This window comes from Nomascus leucogenys, chromosome 5, assembly GCF_006542625.1.
Source record: "Nomascus leucogenys isolate Asia chromosome 5, Asia_NLE_v1, whole genome shotgun sequence".
Lineage (NCBI taxonomy): Eukaryota > Metazoa > Chordata > Mammalia > Primates > Hylobatidae > Nomascus > Nomascus leucogenys.
Window position 1 is genome coordinate 60,499,293 of NC_044385.1, and position 22,960 is coordinate 60,522,252.

The 22,960-nt window shown below is 39.6% G+C and overlaps 1 protein-coding gene across 3 annotated transcripts in view; it reads right to left on the bottom strand.

The window, feature by feature from the left end:
- SGCG (sarcoglycan gamma) overlaps nucleotides 1–22,960 on the bottom strand; it is a 150,526-nt gene that overhangs the window by 63,632 nt on the left and 63,934 nt on the right. For all 3 annotated transcript variants that reach the window (XM_030813245.1, XM_030813246.1, XM_030813247.1), the window contains one exon: nucleotides 13,384–13,471. In XM_030813245.1, the coding sequence (XP_030669105.1) occupies nucleotides 13,384–13,471 (88 nt within the window). The remainder of the gene's footprint in view (nucleotides 1–13,383; nucleotides 13,472–22,960) is intronic.

Consider the following 22,960-nt stretch of genomic DNA (forward strand, 5'->3'; position numbering starts at 1 on the left):
TTTTGCATCTATATTCATTGGGGATATTAGTCTGTAGTTTTCCTTTATTTTCTTTCCTGACTTTGATATCAGGGTAATACTGGGTTCTTATAATGAGTTAGGGAGGATTTCTTTCTCCTCAGTCTTTTGAATTCAGATGTGAATCTGTCTAGCCCTGACCTTTTTGTTGTTTTCAGCAGTTTTTTCTATTACTAATTCAATCTCATTGCTTGTTATTGGTCTGTTCATGAATTCTATTTCTTTCTGATACAAACTAAAGGAGTTGTTTCCAGGAATTTATCCACTTCCTCTAGATTTTCTAGTTTGTGTGTATAGAAGTGTTCATAGGAAACTCAAATGATCTTTAGTATTTCTGTGATGTCAGTTGCACTGTCCCCATTTTCATTTCTAACTAAGCTTATTTGAATCTTTTCTTTTCTTGATTAATATAGCTAACGATTTTAAAAAATATTTTTAAAAAGTCAGATTTTGTTTCATTGATCTTTTGTATTTTTTTTGTTTGTTTCTGCTCTGATCTTTGTTATTTCTTTTCCTCTGCTAGCTTTGGGTTTGGTTTGTTCTTGTTTCTCTAGTTCCTTGAGGTGTGATGTCAGGTTTGCAATTTGTGATATTTCAAACTTCGATGTAGGCATTTGGGCTATAAACTTTCCTCTTGGTACTGCTTTTGCTATATCCCAGAGGATCTGATAAGTTGACTCACTGTTTTCATTCACTTTGAAACATTTTTAAATTTCCATTTTAATGGCATTTTTTTTTTTTTTTTGAGTTGGAGTCTTGCTCTGTCGCCCAGGCTGGAGTGCAGTGGCGCAATATCGGCTCACTGCAAGCTCCGCCTCCCGGGTTCACGCCATTCTCCTGCCTCAGCCTCTCCGAGTAGCTGGGACTACGGGCGCCCGCCACCACGCCCGGCTAATTTTTTTGTATTTTTAGTAGAGACGGGGTTTCACTGTGGTCTCGATCTCCTGACCTCATGATCTGGCCGCTCGGCCTCCCAAAGTGCTGGGATTACAAGTGTGAGCACCGTGCCCGACCTTTAATGTCATTGTTAACCCCAAAATCATTCAGGAGCAGATTGTTTAATTTCCATGCATTTGTATAATTTTGAGGGTTTCTTTTGGAATTTATCTCCAGTTTTATTTTGCTGTGGTCTGAGAAGATATTTGATATAATTTTGTTCTTAAAAAATTTATTGAGACTTGGTTTGTGGCCTATCATATGATCTACCATGGAGAATGTTTCATGTGCTGATGGGAAGAATGGATATTCTACAGTTGTTGGGTATAATATTCTATAAATATATTTTGTGTATTTGCTCTAGAGTACAGTTTAAGTCCAGTGTTTCTTTGTTGACTTTCTGCCTCAATGATTCGTCTAATGCTGTCAGTGGAGTATTGCAGTCCTCCACTGTTATTGTTTTGCTGTCTATCTCTTTTCTTAGGTATAGTAGTAATTTTTTATTATCTATCTAGGAGCTCTGGAGTTAAGTACATATATATTGAGGATTGTTATAGCTTCTTGGTGTATTGATCCTCTCATCATTATATAACTACATTTTTTGGTTTTGTTTTTACATTGTTGCTTTCAAGTCTGTTTTATTTGATGTAAGAATAGCTACTCATGCTCACTTTTGGTTTCCATTTGCATGAAATATTGTTTTCTACCCCTTAACCTTGAGTCTATGAGAATCCTTACATGTTATCTGCTGAAAACAGCAGATATTTGGTTTGTGATTTTTTAATCCATTCTGCTAATCTGTATCTTTTAAGTGGAGCATTTAGACCACTTACAGTCAATATGAATATTGAGATGTGAGGTACTGTTCAAGTTATCATGTTGATTGTTACCTAGTGACTGTTTTTCCTTCATTGTGTTATTGTTTTATAACCCCTGTGAATTTTATGCTTCCAGGAGTTTCTATTCTGGTGTGTATTGACCTTTTGTTCAAAATTTAGAATTCCTTTCAGCATTTCTTTTAGGGCTAGTCTAGTACTGACAAATTCCACCAGCATTTGCTTGTCTGAGAAAGACTTTATTTCTCCTTCATTTATGAAACTTACTTTGTCTGGATACAAAATTCTTGGCTGACGGTTGTTCTCTTTAATGATACTAAAGATAGTACCCTAATCCTTTCCAACTTGTAAGGTTTCTCTTAAGAAATTTGTTGTGGCCGGGCATGGTGGCTCACGCTTGTAATCCCAGCACTTTGGGAGGCCGAGGCGGGCGGATCACGAGGTCAGGAGATCGAGACCACGGTGAAATCCCGTCTCTACTAAAAATACAAAAAATTAGCCGGGTGTGGTGGCGGGCACCTGTAGTCCCAGCTACTCGGAGAGGCTGAGGCAGGAGAATGGCATGAACCCAGGAGGCGGAGCTTGCAGTGAGCCGAGATTGCGCCATTGCACTCCAGCCTGGGCAACAGAGCGAGACTCCATCTCAAGAAAAAAAAAAAAAAGAAAAGAAATTTGTTGTTAGTCTAATAGGTTTTCCTTTCCTTTATAGGTTACCTGATGCTTTTGTCTCACTGCTCTTAGAATGTTTTCCTTCACATTGACTTTAGATAATTTGATAACTATATGCCTTGGTGATGTCCTTTTTGCAATGAGTCTCCCAAAAGTTATTTGAACTTCTTGTACTTGGATGTCTAAATGTCTAGCAAAGCCAGGAAAGTTTTCCTCAATTATTCCCTTAAATACGTTTTCCAAACATTTTGTTTTTTCTTTTCTCTTAGGACACCTAAAATTCTTAGGTTTGGCTGTTTTACATAATTCCATATTTTGTAGAGATTTTGTTCATTTCTTTAAACTTGTTTTTCTTTATTTGTGTCTGATTCAGTTAATTCAAAAGACTTGTCTTCGAGCTCTGAAATTCTTTTTCTATTTGGTCTAGTCTATTGTTAAAACTTTCCACTGCATTTTATAGTTCCCTAAATGTGTCTTTCATTTGCAAAAGTTCTGACTGGTTTCTGTTTAGAGATTTTTTTTTTTACTCATATCTGAAATTTAAAAAAAACTTTTCAGAGTAAAAAGAATGAACAAAGCCTCCAAGAAATATGGGACTATGTGAAAAGACCAAATCTACATTTGATTGGTGTACCTGAAAGTGATGAGGAGAATGGAACCAAGCTGGAAAACTTTCTTCAGGATATTATCCAGGAGAACTTCCCAAGCCTAGCAAGGCAGGCCAACATTCAAATTCAGGAAATACAAAGATACTCCTCGAGAAGAGCAACCCCAAGACACATAATTGTCAGATTCACCAAGGTTGAAATGAAGGAAAAAATGTTAAGGGCAGCCAGAGAGAAAGGTCGGGTTACCCACAAAGAGAATCCCATAAGACTAACAGCGGATCTCTTAGCAGAAACTCTACAAGCCAGAAGAGTGTGGTGGCCAATATTCAACAATCTTAAAGAAAAGAATTTTCAACCCAGAATTTCATATCCAGCCAAACTAAGCTTCATAACTGAAGGAGAAATACAATCCTTTACAGACAAGCAAATGCTGAGAGATTTTGTCACCACCAGGCCTGCCCTAAAAGAGCTCCTGAAGGAAGCACTAAACATGGAAAGGAACAACCAGTACCAGCCACTGCAAAACCATGCCAAATTGTAAAGACCATTGATGCTAGGAAGAAACTGTATCAACTAATGGGCAAAATAACCAGCTAACATCATAATGACAGGATCAAATTCACACATAAAAATATTAACCTTAAATGTAAATGGGCTAAATGCCCCAATTAAAAAACACAGACTGGCAATTGGATAAAGAGTCAAGACCCATCAGTGTGCTGTATTCAGGAGACATATCTCATGTGCAGAGACATACATAGGCTCAAAATAAAGGGATGGAGGAAGATCTACCAAGCAAATGGAAAGCAAAAAAAAAAAAAAAAAAAAAAAAAGCAGGGGTTGCAATCCTAGTCTCTGATAAAACAGACTTTAAACCAGCAAAGATCAAAAGAGACAAGGAAGGCCATTACATAATGGTAAAGGGATCAATTCAACAAGAAGAGCTCACTATCCTAAATATATATGCACCCAATACAGGAGCACCCAGATTCATAAAGCAAGTCCTTAGAGACACACAAAGAGACTTAGACTCCCACACAATAATAATGGGAGACTTTAACACCCCACTGTCAATATTAGACAGATCAATGAGACAGAAGGTTAACAAGGATATCCAGGACTTGAACTCAGCTCTGCAGCAAGCTGACCTAATAGACATCTACAGAACTCTCCACCTCAAATCAACAGAATATACATTTGCTTCAGCACCACATCACACTTATTCCAAAATTGACGACATAGTTGGAAGTAAAGCTCTCCTCAGCAAATGTAAAAGAACAGAAATCACAACAAACTGTCTCTCAGACCACAGTGCAATCAAATTAGAACTCAGGACTAAGAAACTCACTCAAAACCGCTCAACTACATGGAAACTGAACAACCTGCTCCTGAATGACTACTGAGTAAATAACGAAATGAAGGCAGAAATAAAGTTGTTCTTTGAAACCAATGAGAACAAAGACACAACGTACCAGAATCTCCGGGATACAGTTAAAGCAGTGTGCAGAGGAAAATTTATAGCACTAAATGCCCATAAGAGAAAGCAGAAAAGATCTAAAATTGACACCCTAACATCACAATTAAAAGAACTAGAGAAGCAAGAGCAAACAAATTCAAAAGCTAGCAGAAGACAAGAAATAACTAAGATCAGAGCAGAACTGAAAGAGACAGAGACATAAAAAACCCTTCAAAAAATTAATGAATCTAGGAGCTGGTTTTTTGAAAAGATCCACAAAATTGATAGACTGCTAGCAACACTAATACAGAAGAAAAGAGAGAAGAATCAAAGAGATGCAATAAAAAATGATAAAGGGGATATCACCACCAATCCCACAGAAATACAAACTACCATCAGAGAATACTATAAACACCTCTACACAAATAAACTAGAAAATCTAGAAGAAATGAATATTTCCTGGACACATACACCCTCCCAAGACTAAACCAGGAAGAAGTTGAATCCCTGAATAGACCAATAACAGGCTCTGAAATTGAGGCAATAATTAATAGCTTACCAACCAAAAAAAGTCCAAGACCAGACGGATTCACAGCCAAATTCTACCAGAGGTACAAAGAGGAGCTGGTACCATTCCTTCTGAAACTATTCCAATCAATAGACAAAGAGAGAATCCTCCCTAACTCATTTTATGAGGCCAGCATCATCCTGATACCAAATCCTGGTGGAGACACAACAAAAAAAGAGAATGTTAGACCAATATCCCTGATGAACATCGATGCAAAAATCCTCAATAAAATACTGGCAAACCGAATCCAGCAACACATCAAAAAGCTTATCCACCAAGATCTAGTTGGCTTCATCCCTGGGATGCAAGGTTGGTTCAACATACTCAAATCAATAAATGTAATCCATCACATAAACAGAACCAAAGACAAAAACCACATGATTATCTCCAGAGATGCAGAAAAGGCCTTTGACAAAATTCAACAGCCTTCATGATGAAAACTCTCAATAAACTAGGTGTTGATGGGACGTATCTCAAAATAATAAGAGCTATTTATGACAAACCCACAGCCAATATCATACTGAATGGGCAAAAACTGGAAGCATTCCCTTTGAAAACTGGCACAAGACAGGGATGCCCTCTTTCACCAATCCTATTCAACATAGTGTTGGAAGTTCTGGCCAGGGTAATCAGGCAAGAGAAAGAAATAAAGGGTATTCAATTAAGAAAAGAAGAAGTCAAATTGTTCCTGTTTGCAGATGACATGATTGTATATCTAGATGTATAGTCTCAGTCCAAAATCTCCTTAAGCTGATAAGCAACTTTGGCAAAGTCTCAGGATACAAAATCAATGTGCAAAAATCACAAGCATCCCTATACACCAATAACACACAAACAGAGAGTCAAATCATGAGTGAACTCCCATTCACAATTGCTACAAAGAGAATAAAATACCTAGGAATCCAACTTACAAGGGATGTGAAGGACCTCTTCAAGGAGAACTACAAACCACTGCCCAACGAAATAAAAGAGGACACAAACAAATGGAAGAACATTACATGCTCATGGATAGGAAGAATCAATATCATGAAAATGGCCATACTGCTCAAGGTAATTTATAGACTCAATGCCATCCCCATCAAGCCACCAATGACTTTCTTCATAGAATTGGAAAAAACTACTTTAAAGTTCATATTGAACCAAAAAAGAGCCTGCATTGCCAAGACAATCCCAAGCAAAAAGAACAAAGCTGGAGGCATCACCCTAACCTGACTTCAAACTATACCACAAAGCTACAGTAACCAAAACAGCATGGTACTGGTACCAAAACAGAGATATAGACCAATGGAACAGAACAGAGGCCTCAGAAATAACACCACACATCTACAACCATCTGATCTTTGACAAACCTGACAAAAACAAGCAATGGGGAAAGGATTCCCTATTTAATAAATGGTGCTGGGAAAACTGGCTAGCCATATGTAGAAAGCTGAAACTGGATCCCTTCCTTACACCTTATACAAAAATTAATTCAAGATGGGTTAAAGACTTACATGTTAGACCTAAAACTGTAAAAACCCTAGAAGAAAACCTAGGCAATACCACTCAGGACATAGACATGGGCAAGGACTTTATGACTAAAACACCAAAAGCAGTGGCAACCAAAGCCAAAAATGACAAAAGGGATCTAATTAAACTAAAGAGCTTCTCCACAGCAAAAGAAACTACTGTCAGAGTGAACAGGCAACCTACAGAATGGGAGAAAATTTTTGCAATCTACCCATCTGACAAAGGGCTAATATCCAGAATCTACAAAGAACGTAAACAAATTTATAAGAAAAAAATCAAACAACCCCATCAAAACGTGGGCAAAGGATATGAACAAACACTTCTCAAAAGAAGACATTTATGCAGCCAACAGACACCTGAAAAAATGCTCATAATCACTAGTCATCAGAGAAATGCAAATCAAAACCACAAAGAGATACCACTTCACACCAGTTAGAATGGTGATCATTAAAAAGTCAGGAAACAACAGGTGCTGGAGAGAATGTGGAGAAATAGGAACACTTTTACACTGTTTGTAAAAGTGTAAACTAGTTCAACCATTGTGGAAGACAGTGTGGCGATTCCTCAAGGATCTAGAACTAGAAATTCCATTTGACCCAGTGATCCCATTACTGGGTATATACCCAAAGGATTATAAGTCATGCTACTATAAAGACACATGCACACCTATGTTTACTGCAGCACTATTTACAATAGCAAAGACTTGGAACTAACCCAAATGTCCATCAATGATAGACTGGATTAAGAAAATGTGGCACATATACACCATGGAATACTATGCAGCCATAAAAAAGATGAGTTCATGTCCTTTGTAGGGACATGGATGAAGCTGGAAACCATCATTCTGAGCAAACTATCGCAAGGACAGAAAACCAAACTCTGTATGTTCTCACTCATAGGTGGGAATTGAACAATGAGAACACTTGGACACAGGAAGGGGAGCATCACACACTGGGGCCTGTCTTAGGGTAGGGGAATGGGGGAGGGATAGCATTATGAGAGATACCTAATGTAAATGTCTAGTTAATGGGTGCAGCAAACCAACATGGCACATGTATACATATGTAACAAACCTGCATGTTTTGCACATGTACCCTAGAACTTAAAGTATATTAAAAAAAAAGTTTTTCATGTTAGTTTTCACTTTTTTTCTTGTATTTCCTTGAGTAACTTAATAATAAACACTTTGAATTATTTATCTGGTATTTCAAAGATTTCATTGGTTTGGATCCACTGCTGGAGACTCAATGTGAGCTTTTGCAAGTTTTATAAAACCCTGTTTTTTCATATGGCCAGAATTATTTCTCTGGTTCCTTCTCATTTGGGTAACTATTTCTTCTAATTAATTTTGCATTTATTTTTTGATTCCGCTGGGGTGTTTTTAAATTCTTTTTTGTACCTTGAGGATATGACTTTAATATTTATAGGTTATTGTCAACTAGCTTTGGCTATGGGTACTTTCAGTGGTGAAGAGTCTGTGTGAGTTCCTTGGTTATAGAGAATCTGTGTGACGGCTTTCTAAGATGTTGGTTGTAGTAGTGACATGCTGGGTGTGTGAGCAGGTTCACTGTCTTCTGTGGGGAGCTTCCCATCTGGTTCGTGGTGTAAGCTGCTGCCCACTGCTTCTTTCAAAGTGTGCTTTCTTTCAGCTTTTTTATTAAGTTCCTGTGTTGCTTCTTGGAAACAAGTTCACAGCATAATTCTCTATAAACTGTTATGTCTTTCCAAGTGGGAAAGGCATGCTAATAATGCCTCTAATCTTCCATCTTGGAAAAAAACCCTCAAAACCCCGACTCTTAAATAACCAGGTCTTTTGTGAACTAACTGAGTGAAAACTTACTCATGACCAAGGGGATGGCACTAAACCAATCATAAGGGATCTACCTGTATGACCCAAACACCTCCCATCAGGCCCCAACTCCCACATTGGAGGTTACCTTTCAACATGCAATTTGTAGGCAACAAATATCCAAACCATATCATTCTTCCCTTGCTCCCCCAAATCTCACATTCTTCTCACATTGTAAAATACAATCATCCCTTTCCAATAGTCCCCCAAAGTCTTAACTCATTCCAGCATGAAGTCTAACGTCCTAAGTCTCATCTGAGATTCATCTCTTTCCACTTTGAGTTTATAAAATACAAACAAGTTATCTACTTCCAAGATATGATGGTAGTAGAAGCATTGGGTAAATGTTGCCATTCCAAAAGGGAGAAATCAGCCAAAGGAAAGGGGCAATAAGATGGCACCTCAAGGTGACCAGCACCACTCTTGTGGCTTTACAGGGTGCAGTCCCAGTGGCTTCTCTTATGGGTTAGAGTTGAGTGCCTGTGGCTTTTCCAGGCTCAAGATGCAAGTTTCTGGTAGCTCGACCATTCTGGGGTCTGGAGGGCAGTGGCTCCCTTCCCATAGCTCCACTAGGCAATGTCCCAGTAGGGACTTTGGGGCTTTCACCCCCACATTTCCTCTCAGCCTTGTTCTAGTAGAGTATCTTTGTGGGGCCTGTGTCCCTGCAGCATGCTTCAGACTGGGCATCCAGGCTCTTCTACACGTCTTCAGAAACCTAGGTGCAAGCTGCCAAGCTTCCTCTTGCATTCAGCGGGCCTGGAGACTTAACACCACGTGGAAGATACCAAGGCTTATGGCTTGCACCTTCCTCAGCCATGCCTTGAGTAGTACCTGGGGCCCTTTAAGGCACAGCTGGAGCTAGAGCAGCTGTGAGGTGGGAGGCAGTGTCCCTGAAACCATGGTTTCCTCTTAGGCCTCTGTGCTTGTCATGGAATGGGCTGTCTAGAAGATCTCTGAAATGTCTTCAGGGCGTTTCACCCATTGTCTTGGATATTAGCACTTGGCTCCCTTTTAGCCACGCTGAGCTCTCTAGTAAGTGATTGATTGCTCTGTAGCCTGCTTGAATTCTTTCTCTACCACAGTGCCAATCAGCAAATTTTCCAAACTTTTACACTCTGCTTCCCTTTTAAATATAAATTCAAATTTTAAGGTTTTTTTTTTTTGGCTCTTATATCTGATTGTAGGTTATTAGAAGCAGCCAGACTGCTTCTTGAATACTTTGCTGCTTAGAAATCTCTTCTGCAGTATACACTGTCATCCCTCTTAAATTCAAACTTCCATAGGTTCCTAGGTTGTGGACACAATGCAGCCAAGCTCTTTGCTAGGGCATTACACAGGTGATGTTTATTCCAGGTCCCAATAACGTCCTCATTTCCATCTGAGACCTCCTCAGCCTGATCTTCACTGCCCACATTTCTAACAGCATTTTGGTCACAGCCACTTAATAAGTCTCTAAGAAGTCCCAAACTTTCTGTCATCTTCCTGTCTTCTTCTGAGCCCTCCAAACTCTTCTAACTTCTGCCTGTTACCCAGTTCCAAAGCTGCTTCCACATCTTCAGGTATCTTTATAGCAATGGCTCACTCCTCATTACCAATTTTCTGTGTTACTCGATTCTTACACTGCTATAAAGAAATAACTGAGGATGGGTAATTTATAAAGAAAAGAGGTTTAGTTGGCTCACAATTCTGCAGGTTTGTCAAACATGGCTTCAGCATATGCTTCTGCTGAGGGCCTCAGGAAGCTTCCTATCATTCCAGAAGGCAAAGAAGGAGCAGGTGCATCACATGGTAAGAGTAGGAGCAAAAGAGAAGAGGGAGGTCCCAGACTCTTTTAAACAACCAGATGTCATGTGAACTAACGGAGTGATAACCCACTCATCACCAAGGGTATGGTGCTAAGCCATTTGAGAGGGATCCACCCCCATGATACAATACCATCCATTAGGCCCCACCTTCCACACTGGGAATCACATTTCACCATGACATTTGGAGGGGACACACATCCAAATCATGTCAGAATTTAATTGGGATTTTTGGTTTTGACTGTATTGAATGCAGATTGTTTTCAGTGGTTTTGTAGAAAACACTTATTCATTTAATTAAATGAGATTAATATGGCTAGTTCACATAAATTACATTTTAATACCCAAATTGGCAAAATTTAACTTCTTCCAGGAAATATGAGACTGGAAGGGTTGCAACTGTGGGAAGTCATCTACTGGAGAAAACCTTGGATTTGGTGAGCTTGGTGCTATTTCCTAGCTCGAGGTTCTCAATATAACAGAGATTTTCCAACTAAAGATTTACTAGAAATCACTAATTTAATCACTTTCTCAGGCATGAGACACCAAGGTTCAAACTAGAGATTGAGGTGAACAGTTCAAACCAAAGAGATTTTGATGTGTAACTTATTTTATTTTTATTTTTAGAGATGGTCTCACTTTTTCACCCAAGCTGGAGTGTAATGGCGTGATCATAGCTCACTGAAGCCTTGAACTCCTAGGCTTAAGCAGTCTTCCTGCTGCAGCCTCCCAAAGTGCTGGGATTACAGGTGTGAGCCACTGCACCCAGCCTTTTTAAAAAAGGAGAAACAAAACAAAACAAAACCTTCAAAACCCTTGGTAATTTCTTGGTGACAAAAATGAAATGGAAACTATATTTGAAGCAACTAGAACAGTTACTGGCATGCCATAATTTCAAGAAATCTGATTAGAGAGGAGGGCCAGTGGAAACAGCTGGCTGAGAGAAGTAAGCCCTCAGTCTTTCCTGTTTTGACTTCTCTACTAACTAGCTATGTGCTCTTGAGCAAATTTGCTTTTTAGTCCTTCAGTTTTTTCATCTATGAAATGAGAGGCAGGTTTATATTATGTCTAAATTCCCTTGTATAATATATGGAAATCCACACCTAACAAAAAGATAAACAGAGGAATGTGTATTTGTACTATTAATTTTTTTTTTTTTGAGACGGAGTCTCCCTCTGTTTCCCAGGCTGGAGTGCAGTGGTGCGATCTTGGCTCACTGCAAGCTCCACCTCCCAGGTTCATGCCATTCTCCTGCCTCAGCCTCCCGAGTAGCTGGGACCACAGGTGCCCACCACCACGACTGGCTAATTTTTCATATTTTTAGTAGAAACGGGGTTTCACTGTGTTAGCCAGGATGGTCTTGATCTCCTGACCTTGTGATCCACCCCCCTCGGCCTCCCAAAGTGCTGGGATTACAGGCGTGAGCCACCGCGCCCGGCCACTAATTAATTTTTACAGGAATATAAGAAGATTCTTCTATTTTGTAGCTTCTAAGAAATAATTACATAGTCTTTATTATTGTTACTTGATAGCATATAAGGTAGCCCATAGTCATTCAACAAATATTTGTTGGAATGAATGAGAAAAAATGGGCAAAAATTCCTCAAACACTTGAAAGCTATAGGCAGTTAAAGATTTTCAAGAAATGATGGTAAAGATAAATAATAATACTGTATAATTTATCAAGAAAATATGATTTGCTTTAAGCACATCTTAAGAACATATATGCAGGAAAAACTGGGGTTCATCTCCTGATCCACGGAGAATTTCACTGGACTTAGTTATTAAACAAAACTTCCAGGCCAAAGAGAGATACAATTTATGATCAAGAATAAGTTATAAAGCAGAGAATAAAATACAGAACATCTTGTATTAGTATAATAAAAAGGAATCATCAGATTAACATAAGGCTGTAGTTTCCCATGTAACATTATTCTGTTTTGTAAAAATAGCCATTAAAAAGAGAGACATTGGAAGTTTGTGTTGGCAGTACACCTCTCATTTATTTTCTGATAATGACAAGGGCCATCCAGCTTCCTAGACTCAGCAAATCTATCCAATGTTCATAGTATAGTGAATATATATACCTTCCTTATTCTTATTCTCTTTTTTTCAAACAAAGGGTCTCTTCCACCACACAATCGAATTCCTAGGCTCGAGTGATCCTCCCTGCCTCAGACTCCCCAGTAGCTGCGACTACAGACATTCACCACCACACCTGGCTAATTTTTAAAATTATTTTTTTAGAGATGTTGCCCAGGCTGATCTTGATCACCTAGGCTCAAGCAATCCTTCCAACCTGGCCTCCCAAAGTGCTGGGATTACAGGCGTGAGCCACCAAGCCTGGCCTGCATTCCTTCTTACCAGCTGGTTTGCTCTTCTGGTATTGTTTTCATCTATATTTCTTCTTGCTGATATTTTTCTCCCTTTGCAGGATTCCATGTGACCTCGCTCCCATGTGACCTTATTCTCCGGCCTTAGTTGATTGGATGGGTGTACATAGCTGACTGACCCGCAGGAATGTGGTGGGACAGATGAATTGGGCTAATTAGAGTACTTCATGGATTTAGAATTTGCGTAATTGAAGATTAACTGTTTGATGTTGATAACTACAGCCGAGCAGATAAGAATCAGGGAGGCCCTATAGGTTCTGTACAGTGAGAAGTGATACAGCCCAAGTGAAAATGGTGGCAAAGATAAACTGGAAAGGAGGAGAATGGAGCACATGGGGAGAAGGAGAGAAAAGAGAAGAAAGAACTGGGAGGGAATTGAATCTATTCTTGGCTCTCAGCCACTGGTCTCTGTGCTCTTTGAGGCCAGCTACTTGGGTTCCTTTCCTTTGGTTGCTGCAAGTCTTTGGTAACCCACAAAAAACATTTTGTTTCTGGTGCTAGCTTTAATTGTCCTCTATTTCTTGGAACAAAAATAACTCCAATCAAAGCACTTCAGGCTGTCCCCTCGCCCCCACCCTACTCTGTGGTGCTATTCTGTGGTCAACACAGCATGATATTTAGAAAATTCATACTTTGTTCATAAGTAGCTTTGATTTCTTTAGAAGAAAAAACAATGCATTCATTTAGCACTATTCATGGACCACATGCATGCAAAGCACCATGATGAAGCTGGACTCACCGACTTTTAACCTGCCTGTGACCTCCCCTTCTGAGTTGCGCGCATTTACAGTCACATTCTGGGTTGATTGTAGAAGCAGAGATGAGTCCTAGAAAGGGATTTATAAAATTTGCAAAATATGTGCTGTTTAAAATGATTATATCTTTATAATTCTATGTAAATTTAGGATTTATATAAAATTATTTATCCATTGTCACAGATCCTGGAAATCCTATAAATTTGTGGCTGACAATTAAAAATTCCTGAATCGTATTTTTTTTAACATTTTGAGTATTTATTGAAAGATAAAAGAATAACAATCATAAAATGAGCCCCAAACGCAAGATAGGGATAAAAAAATGAATTATTTAGACAAATATGCAATTTAACAGAGCTATATGGTCACAGCTATGTCAAGGAAAGACACCTACAATGGTGGGGTTCTAGGTAATAGAAATGCCATATACTTTTTCCTGCTACTCTCTATTTCCATATTTTTATAATACATTTGTGTTTTTATAATGTGTGAAGTAAACTTTATCAAAATAAAAAAATCTATGTATACAGCAGAGTTATAATTACAGATACATTTGTGGTATTGACTGCCTTGTTCTTGCTCTCCAAATTAAAAATAAACTAAGCATTTAGCTTAAGACATTAGAAAATACACAATAAAATCGACATCAGAGAACAGAAAGAAAAATAAATTTCAAAGCACAATTTTATGTATCAGTAAACAATAGTTTTGAAAAAGCACATGCAGTCTGAGTTGATTATTTAAAACAAACAGAATTAAACCTAAACAAAAAAATAGAGAAAACAATGTATTTAAATCATAAATTCAGAGGAAGTAAAATGTATAGCTATGCTAACTATGAAGTGAATAGTATTAATTAGCAAAACTGACTTAAGTACAATGCTGGAATTGGCCAATAACTATGGAAATATTAGAGAAAACTGCCAAAGAGGTACTCCAAATGTTAGCGATTGTCTCCAAGTGGGTAGCATTATGGGCTATTTCGCTCCCTCTTTGTGTGTGTGTGTGTGTGTGTGTGTGTGTGTGTGTGTGTGTGCTTAATTTTTACTTTTTACTTTTTTACCCACTGCAATCTACTTTAATTCTTTGAACAATTTTTCCATGCAGGTAAACTATTACCGTATTTTCCTATTAAGAAATATTTTCAATAGATTTTTTTCTACAATCAAATTTACTAAAAACTTTTGGTTCATTAATTTTTGTCTATATGAATGCCGTCCATCGTGGCTTTTGACAGTCTGAGTTTTCTTTGATGATCACATTTCTACCAAGATCAATTTTCCTGAGTCAAATTTTGTATATCCAGATTTTGCCAATATTTGACTCTACTACTGATTTTAAACAATCAATTTTACCATGTGCATTTTTCCTTCTGTTGCTTTTATTTCGTTTGGGTTTTTAAAAAATCACATTTTTTCGCTTTACTTGTCTGAAAAATTTTATAATAAGCAGGTATGAATTTTGAAGTTAGATATGAATAAAAACCAACTGGAAAAGCAAATTCCTCTGTCTCCCAAGGCAAAATGGGCAGTTTGCTTCTCTTGAGCTTTAAAGGTAGAAATAGCTGCCTTTCTAAAATTTAAGCGAAGTGAAATGTTGACATGCCCTGAAAGGACTGCTAAGGTTCGGGGAGCCTGTTAATGGGCCTTGAGAGGCTCTGTGACTCCGGACTAACGGCCCAGGGACCACTAAGAGTAAACTGAATTTCTAGATTACTGGCTACCTTCACAGCTCTCTAATGTCTCCAGGATGGGAGAGTAGTCACACCAAATGCCAGAAACATAAATGCTAAATAATAATTCTTTGAGGTTCAATGGAATATCTATCACTTAAATAGCAAACTATTTACAAAGTGTCCCAAATTTTGCACATTTGCATTGCAAGATTTTACTAGTAACATGAGTTGGTGAACTGTTCTTTACCTCACTCATGGAATAAATAAACGAAGATTGAGGTTGTTTTTTTTTTCTTTTTTTTTTTGTGTGACAGAGTCTGGCTCTGTGGCCCAGGCTGGAGTGCAGTGGCGCGATCTTGGCTCACTGCAAGCTCCGCCTCCCGGGTTCACACCATTCTCCTGCCTCAGCCTCCCGAGTAGCTGGGACTACAGGCACCCACCATCATACCAGCTAATTTTTGGTAGTTTTAGTAGAGACGGGGTTTCACCGTGTTAGCCAGGATGGTCTCGATCTCCTGACCTCGTGATCCTCCCTCCTCGGCCTCCCAAAGTGCTGGCATTACAGGCGTGAGCCACCGCGCCTGGCCTTCCTGAGACGGAGTCTAGTTCTGCCGCCCAGGCTGGAGTGCAGTGGCGCCATCTGGGCTCACCGGAAGCTCCGCCTCCCGGGTTCACGCCATTCTCCTGCCTCAGCCTCTGGAATAGCTGGAACTACAGGCACCCACCGCCACGCCGGCTAATTTTTTGTTGTAGAGAAGAGTTTCACTGCTTTAGCCAGGATGGTCTCGATCTCCTGACCTCGTGATCCGCCTGCCTCCGCCTCCCAAAGGTCTGGGATTACAGGGGTGAGCCACCGCGCCTGGCCAGATTGTGCTTTTTGATTTAAGCCACTCTTGATAATACTACACTCGGAACTACATTGCTCACTCCCTTTCCTAAAGAAATAAAGATGAATTACAGCAAGGTTCTCTCCTGCATGTTAGAAACACTGCAGAGTAGAACACTTGAATTTGCCACACAAAAATGCAGGGAGAGAGGAGCAGGTTGGTTTTCCATCTAAAATTAAAAATTCTTTTTTTGATAGAAATTTTTTTTTTGGAAAGGAAAACTGTGTGTAGATCTTGCTTATCTTTTTGAGTGTATACTTACATTTTTTATTTAAAAAAATGATTTTTAGAGACAAGGTCTCACTGTGTTGCCTAGGCTGGTCTAATTTAGAGACAGGGTTTCACTATGTTGCCTAGGCTGGTCTCAAACTCCTGGGCTCAAGTGATCCACCCGCTTTGGCCTCCCAAAGTGCTGGGATTACAGGCGTGAGCCACTGCACCTGGCCTATTTTTTGTTAAAAAACTTTTTTTTTTTTTTTTTAAGAGATGGGAGATTCACTCTGTTGCCAGGCTGGAGTCCAGTGGTGTGATTGTACAGCTCACTGTAGCCTGAGACTCGTGACTCGTGGATTCAAGTGATCCTCCCACCTCAGCCTCCCAAGTAGCTGGAATTACAGGTGTGTGCCACCACACCCAGCAGATTTTTTTTTTTTTTTTTGTAGAGATGAGGTTTAACTATGTTGCCCAGGCTGGTCTTGAATTCCTGGGCTCAAGTGATCCGCCTGCCTCAGCCTCCCAAAGTGCTGGAATTACAGGTGTGAGCCACCATGCCCGATTGATTTTTAAATTTTTAAATAGAATTCCTATAATATACAAATATAATACACAAATCATCTACCTCACTTTTAAAATTCTACATTTTTTTAAAGACAAGTAGGAGGTTGACTTTATTCACCAAGTGATCAAAAGCAGGCTGCAGAGGACAGGGATTTAGATTGGGAAACTCTTTGTATTCTATCAAACTCTCTTCTTTACTGGCTACCTTAAGGCATTTTTGCTGGGAAGAAAAACCTTAATAACATAAAGGGCAGTTTACTTTAGCCTTCCTCCCATCCCACTGTACCCCACCCTACCAGCCAGAAGCAGAAGTCTTACGAAAAGGTTTTGAGGAAAATATCGTGTCCTGGTTTACTCCATTCCAACGAATTCTTCAAACACATCCTTGACCCGGGACATAGAGTTCAAATCTAGTTCATGTGTTTTGTCAGGCTATTGGTCTCCTTTCTTAGGAAGACTCCTGACTGTGCCTTTTCTGTTTAAAGATGGTAGAGGTGACAGGTGTTCTCCTGCAAGATGGCCAAGGTGTGGGAGAGCAACAGATCTTTGATTCTGGCAATCTCTTGCACCGTATGCAAGGCCAGGCCTGGGTAGGCATACTGGCAACGGCTTTTGGAAACCCAGCGATGGAGGAAGAAGGGAGCATCGGTTTCTACAATAATTCTGTCTAATGGGATCTTTTTCACAGTTTCTCGGGCTTGCTCAGTAGAAGAGTAAGTCAGAATTGCCGTGAAGCCCACATACACGTTGGGAAAGTGGCTCAACAGGGGCTCCATGACTGGGTAACTGCCAGTGAAGCAATGCCGGTGCATCTTGTGGTCAGAGGGCACATATTTTTTCAAGATGCCCGGTAGGTCTTCATCGGCTTCTCGGCAGTGGATCATCATGGGCTTCTGTAGAGAGACGGCCAGCTGCAGCTGTCTCTTAAATACCTTCTGCTGCTCTGGGACATGCGTGATGCACATGTTGGAGTAATCCAAGCCCATTTCTCTAAATGCCACAGCCTTGGGGCATAAGGCTTTTAAAATACTTCTTTCTTGATAGTTATAATGGGCAAAATGAGGGTGACAGCCAAAGGCTGATCATCTTTCAGCGGATCCTCCCACAGCCTGTCCCTTAGGTTTTGAGGATTCCAGAAGCAAGAAATGCAACCCTGAAATTCCTTGGGGAAGGTGTTGCTATACATTTTTCTGAATTTGGTAAAGGTGCCTTTGAAAGGCAGCCTGGAATACAGCAAGTCCAAGTGACAGTGGGTATCAACAATGAAACCCTGTTGCTTTGGCTGCCAGAGGGTACTTGGCAGAAAGCTAGATGCATGTCCTCCATAAGGGCGTTGTAACGTCTCCTCTTGATACACTCCCTCCTCCTTCGCCTCTGCTTCCACATTTCTGGAGTAGTGAAATAAGGAGGAATTCTTGGATCTGCCTTCCTCTGTCATCTTCAGGTCTCTGGACATGTTTTGGGCACTCACTGGAAAATTGGTGGAATAATCACTCAGGAAGCTCTGGTGGCTGCCCCTCTCATTCTGGAATATGTTGTTGTTGCTGCTGCTGCTGCTGCTGAAGCTGCTCTTCCCAGCCTGGAATGTGTTACTGCTGCTGCCCAAGGAGGGACAGCAAGAAGACTTGGTATTGCTGAACCAAGAGCTGGTGTAGTCATGCCAAGGACTATAATGAGGTGGAAAAGTGGTATAGTCAGTGGCGTAGTATGGAGGCTCTGACACTCCAGGAAGACACAGTGAGAATGACTTCTCTTCAGAGAATACGACTGTGGTTCCACCTACATCAGATCAGTCACTCCCTAAAGAGGGACGCTCAATCACCATCTTGTCTTTATGCTTTTGGATCACTGAATGGGAACTCTAGTCTTTTGGGAAAATTTAAAGGTGGAGAGCTTTTTTCACAAATGACTACTTTGGTTGCTAAGTCGCTTTTGGATTATTGAATGGGGGTTATAATCATCCAGAAAATTTAAAGGTGGAGAGCTTTTTTCACAAATGACTCTACTGTGGTTATTAGGTGGCCCCTTACTGAATTTCTTAGGAGGATTAATAATCACCCTCTTGTCACAGGAGCTGCTCATCTCTCGGGCTGACTCTTTTCTCTTTTTGAGGAGCAAAGATAGTGGCATTCCTGGCTCGTCCTTCTCCATAGTAGAGACGCTCTCCTAGGCTTGACTGTGAACTAGTGACAGCCTCTTCCTTTCCTTTTGGCATGTCATCTCCCAGGATCTCCTGGAGAACCCTCAGATAAGTCAATGAAGCGTCACTATCTTGAGGTCTACCCTACCTGTTCTGGAACTTGTTTGGTTCCTCAGTTTCATTTTGACCCTCACTTCCAGCTGCAAATTGAGGGTTCATGAAATTATAGGAGCTACGTTTGGAATTAATTTTATGGCTGTAGATGCCCTCCTCCAGAGAAGCCATTTCTTTTAGAAAGGGGCTGGCAGAGTGCATAGGGGATCACAAGGATGAAAGGAACCCCAAATGCTCCGAATTAAGCAGTCTTTGTAGCCAGTCCTAATCACACCAGTGGCTGAGGAATGGGAGGAGAAGGAGGAGAAAGAATTTCTGTGGCAGAATGAACCTTAGGAAAAACCTCCGTGTGCAGGCCACAAAGTACTCCTTTTGGGCTTTCAGGCCTTTGGGGCCTCTGTCCCCTTCCAAACCACGTTACTGAGCTCTCGGGGCACCTGTGTTTGCTGGGGGACCCTACCTAAGTGCCGCTGCAGTGGTACTTTTCCGCGTGCCGATGGGCGCCAGAGCTGGAGGGCCTTCACGCCACTCCGGCGCCTCTAGGATGTTTCCTCCTTTTTTCAACTCTTTATCACAGTTCTTGGTGTTCTACAGATGCCAGATCCCTTCAATGCTGATTTCAAACCGCGTTGGAGAAGTCATAACGATCCAGGCCCTGTATGGCGTCCGGGCCCACAACATACTCCTAAGGCTGCCCTAAATGATCTCCTGAATAGTATTAAGGGAGTAGATGTATTAACTTTTCTCATAAAATATGAGAATCCCACGGGTTTACAGTGCTTGTGCGCACTGGTTATAATGTGTCCAGTCAGTTCACAAGGTAAAGATCGAAAACAACCAAGTTTTAATCAGTGCTTTTGCTTTTTCAAGGAATTAAAATTCTATTTTTAGGGGTTATTTATGTCCAGGACATGATATACTTTAAGAAGATGAATCCGAGAAACGGTTAACTTTTCTATAAGAAATACCATGTTACTTTAAAAACACAAAGGCTTCTCATAATTTCAAATGAATTAAGCAAAATTTTTGGATGGCTCTGTTTTTTGCACTTTTTGTTGAAGATAAAGTGGCTTTATGAGTACGAAAGTGTTATACTTTCTCTGTTATCATAATCCTGATACGATACAGTAATCCTGATACGGTGGTTTTGTTTATACTTTCTCTGTTATCGTAATCCTGATATGATATGTAATCCGATATGGTGGTTTTGTTTTAGAGAAGATTGCTTGTTTTTATATACACAATTTTCTTCAAAAGGAATTCACTAATTTTGCTGTTGGATGAAGGTAGGTTTACAGTTCACTCAGAGGAAACCAAATATCTTCCAGAGTGGTAGGGAATTATGTGATGTTTCAAAAGGAAAATAGTCTTAAGAGCCCTTGGGAGCTCTATCTAGGATGTCAGAAATTCTCCAACTAGCTTTGTGGAAGCAGATGGGCCTATCAGCTTCTTATGGTATCCAATGATGTGACCTTAACACTTGTTTCTGCAATGTTAGAAAATAATTAGCATGATAATAAGAGTTAACACTTTATCAATTAACTTTAGCATTGATCCTTTCATTTTATCCTGTATTTTATAAAGTAGGCACCAGTATTCCTAATATAAGGATGAGGAAATTGAGATCCCAGGGAATAAATTATAGCTGCCTCAAAGCCACACACAGCTGCAGATGACAGTTCCATGGTGGAGCCAATCTTTAGATGCCCACTTCCAGGCTCTTTTCCACCATTCTCCTGGAATGGTAGGACAGGATTCTGGTGAGAGCAGTGAGATCCACTCCCAAGCCCAGAGAAAGTAAGCTGTTCTGGGATTCACTTCCTGTCATCTAACCCAACAGTCACTTTCAAACCCTTTTCTTTTTCTGCTTTCCACGACAGGGGTTGTCTGCTTTCTCAGACTGTCTTGAGGCTAAGGGTACCCAAGGGACACAATTCTGGTCAATGGGAGGTAAGCTGAGATCTGCAGAGGGTGGAGCTCAGGGTTTCTAGGCAAGCTTTTGCATTCCTTGTGAAAGAGGCACATGCACCAGCACTGCACATTTCCCAGCTGTGTGTCTTGGATGTGGCCTCATAACTGTGTAGTGATTATGAGGGGCAGGCGGGTGGCTGGCAGATACTCTGGCCTTAACATGGTTTAGTGCGAAACCGAAGCTGCAGCTGCCCCCTCCAGCTTCCCGTTATATGAGACTAAAAGCTCCTATTAGTTTATGCCACGGCTAGCTGGGGATTCTGTGTTCACAGGGTAAAGCTCTTTTAACTGATGCAGTGACAGAGCAGAAGTGGCTCTGTATATTACCAACAAAATTGTATTCATAACTGCTATAATAATGAAACCTCTTATATTGAATTGTACTTGCTCTTTAATCTACATTTTTAAGAAGTACCTTAAAACAACGCGTACATTTTTAATAAAAACTGATGTTTTTTGTGAAGTCCAGAGACTTTAATTTCCATTTTCTAGGTAAGAAAACTGAAGTCTATAGATTGTGAATGTGATTTTCAGGTTTTTGTTTTTTGACTTTTTAAAACTATTTTTATTGTGTTAAAATATATATATGCTATGTATATAAGTTATAGATAGCATAAAATTTACCATTTCAACCATTTTTAAGTGTATAGTAGATTGACATTAGGTACATTCACAGTATTGTACAGCCACCACTACTATCATTTCTAAAATTTTACATAAGGGATTTTCAGTTTTTATCATTAGCTAATGATGCCTTTAGAAAAATTTTACACCATTCAGAGAATGACAGCAAGGCATAAGGAGAACGTTTTATTTTTCTATTCATCTTAATTGAACTCTGAATATACCTGTTTGAACACAGATGTTGTGTCAACACTAAACCTTAGGGAGTAGGTGAAAGAATCATAGAACATAGAACTTTTTGTTACTTTTCTCAACAGTGCATGACATATAGAAGGAGAAATGAAAGAGGTGTATAAAAAGACCATTAACAATATAAGGGGTAATTGGTATGGCCCAAAGATAGATCAAAACTGCTATAGGAGTTATCAATACCCTATGAGATTGATGCTTCACTGTGTTAGTCAGGATGGCCTCAATCTCCTGACCTCGTGATCTGCCCGCCTCAGCCTCCCAAAATGCTGGGATTACAGGCGTGAGCCACCGCACCCAGCCAATTTTCTTCTTTTTTAATATAGGCATTTAATGCCATAAATTTCCCTCTAAGCACTGCCTCAGCTACATCCCCCCAAATTTAATGTTATTGATTTCTTAATTGTCATTCAGTTCAAAATACTGTTTAATTTCCCTTTGGATTTCTTCTTTGACCCATGGTTTATTTATAAATTTTAATATAATTCCCACTTATTCAAAAAATTTTCAGATATATTTGTGTTATAGTTGTCTTATTAAACCCACTGTGGTCAGATAACATGTTGGAAGACTTGAATGTTTTTAAATTTATTGAGACTGTTTTATGGTTCAAAATATGATCTATCTTGATAAATGTTCTCTGTGCACTTGAAAAGAACTCTTTGTCTGCTATTGTTGAGCAGCACGGTCTGAAAATTTTAATTATATCAAGTTAGTTGATAGCACTGTTCAAGTCTATATGCTTACTGTTTCTATATCCATTTCTCCTATCAGTTATTGAGAGAGGGGTGCTGAAATCCCTGAGTCTAAATGTGAATATTTCTATTTCTTTCTTACAATCTATCAGTTTTGCTTCATGTATATTGATGCTCTGATAGTGGATTCATGAGTGTTTAGCAACAAAAATATTGAAGAATTTACTCTTATGTCATCTTAAATGACCCTCTGTATCTCTAAAATATTTATCTCTTTGCTGTGAAATCTACTTTGTCTGTTTTAATATAGTCACTCCAATTTTCTTTTAATTAGTTTTAGTATAGTATAGGTTAGTACAGTATAATATAACCTTTTACTTTTAATCTATTTGTGTTTTTATAATTAAGGTAGGTTTCTTCGAGATGGCA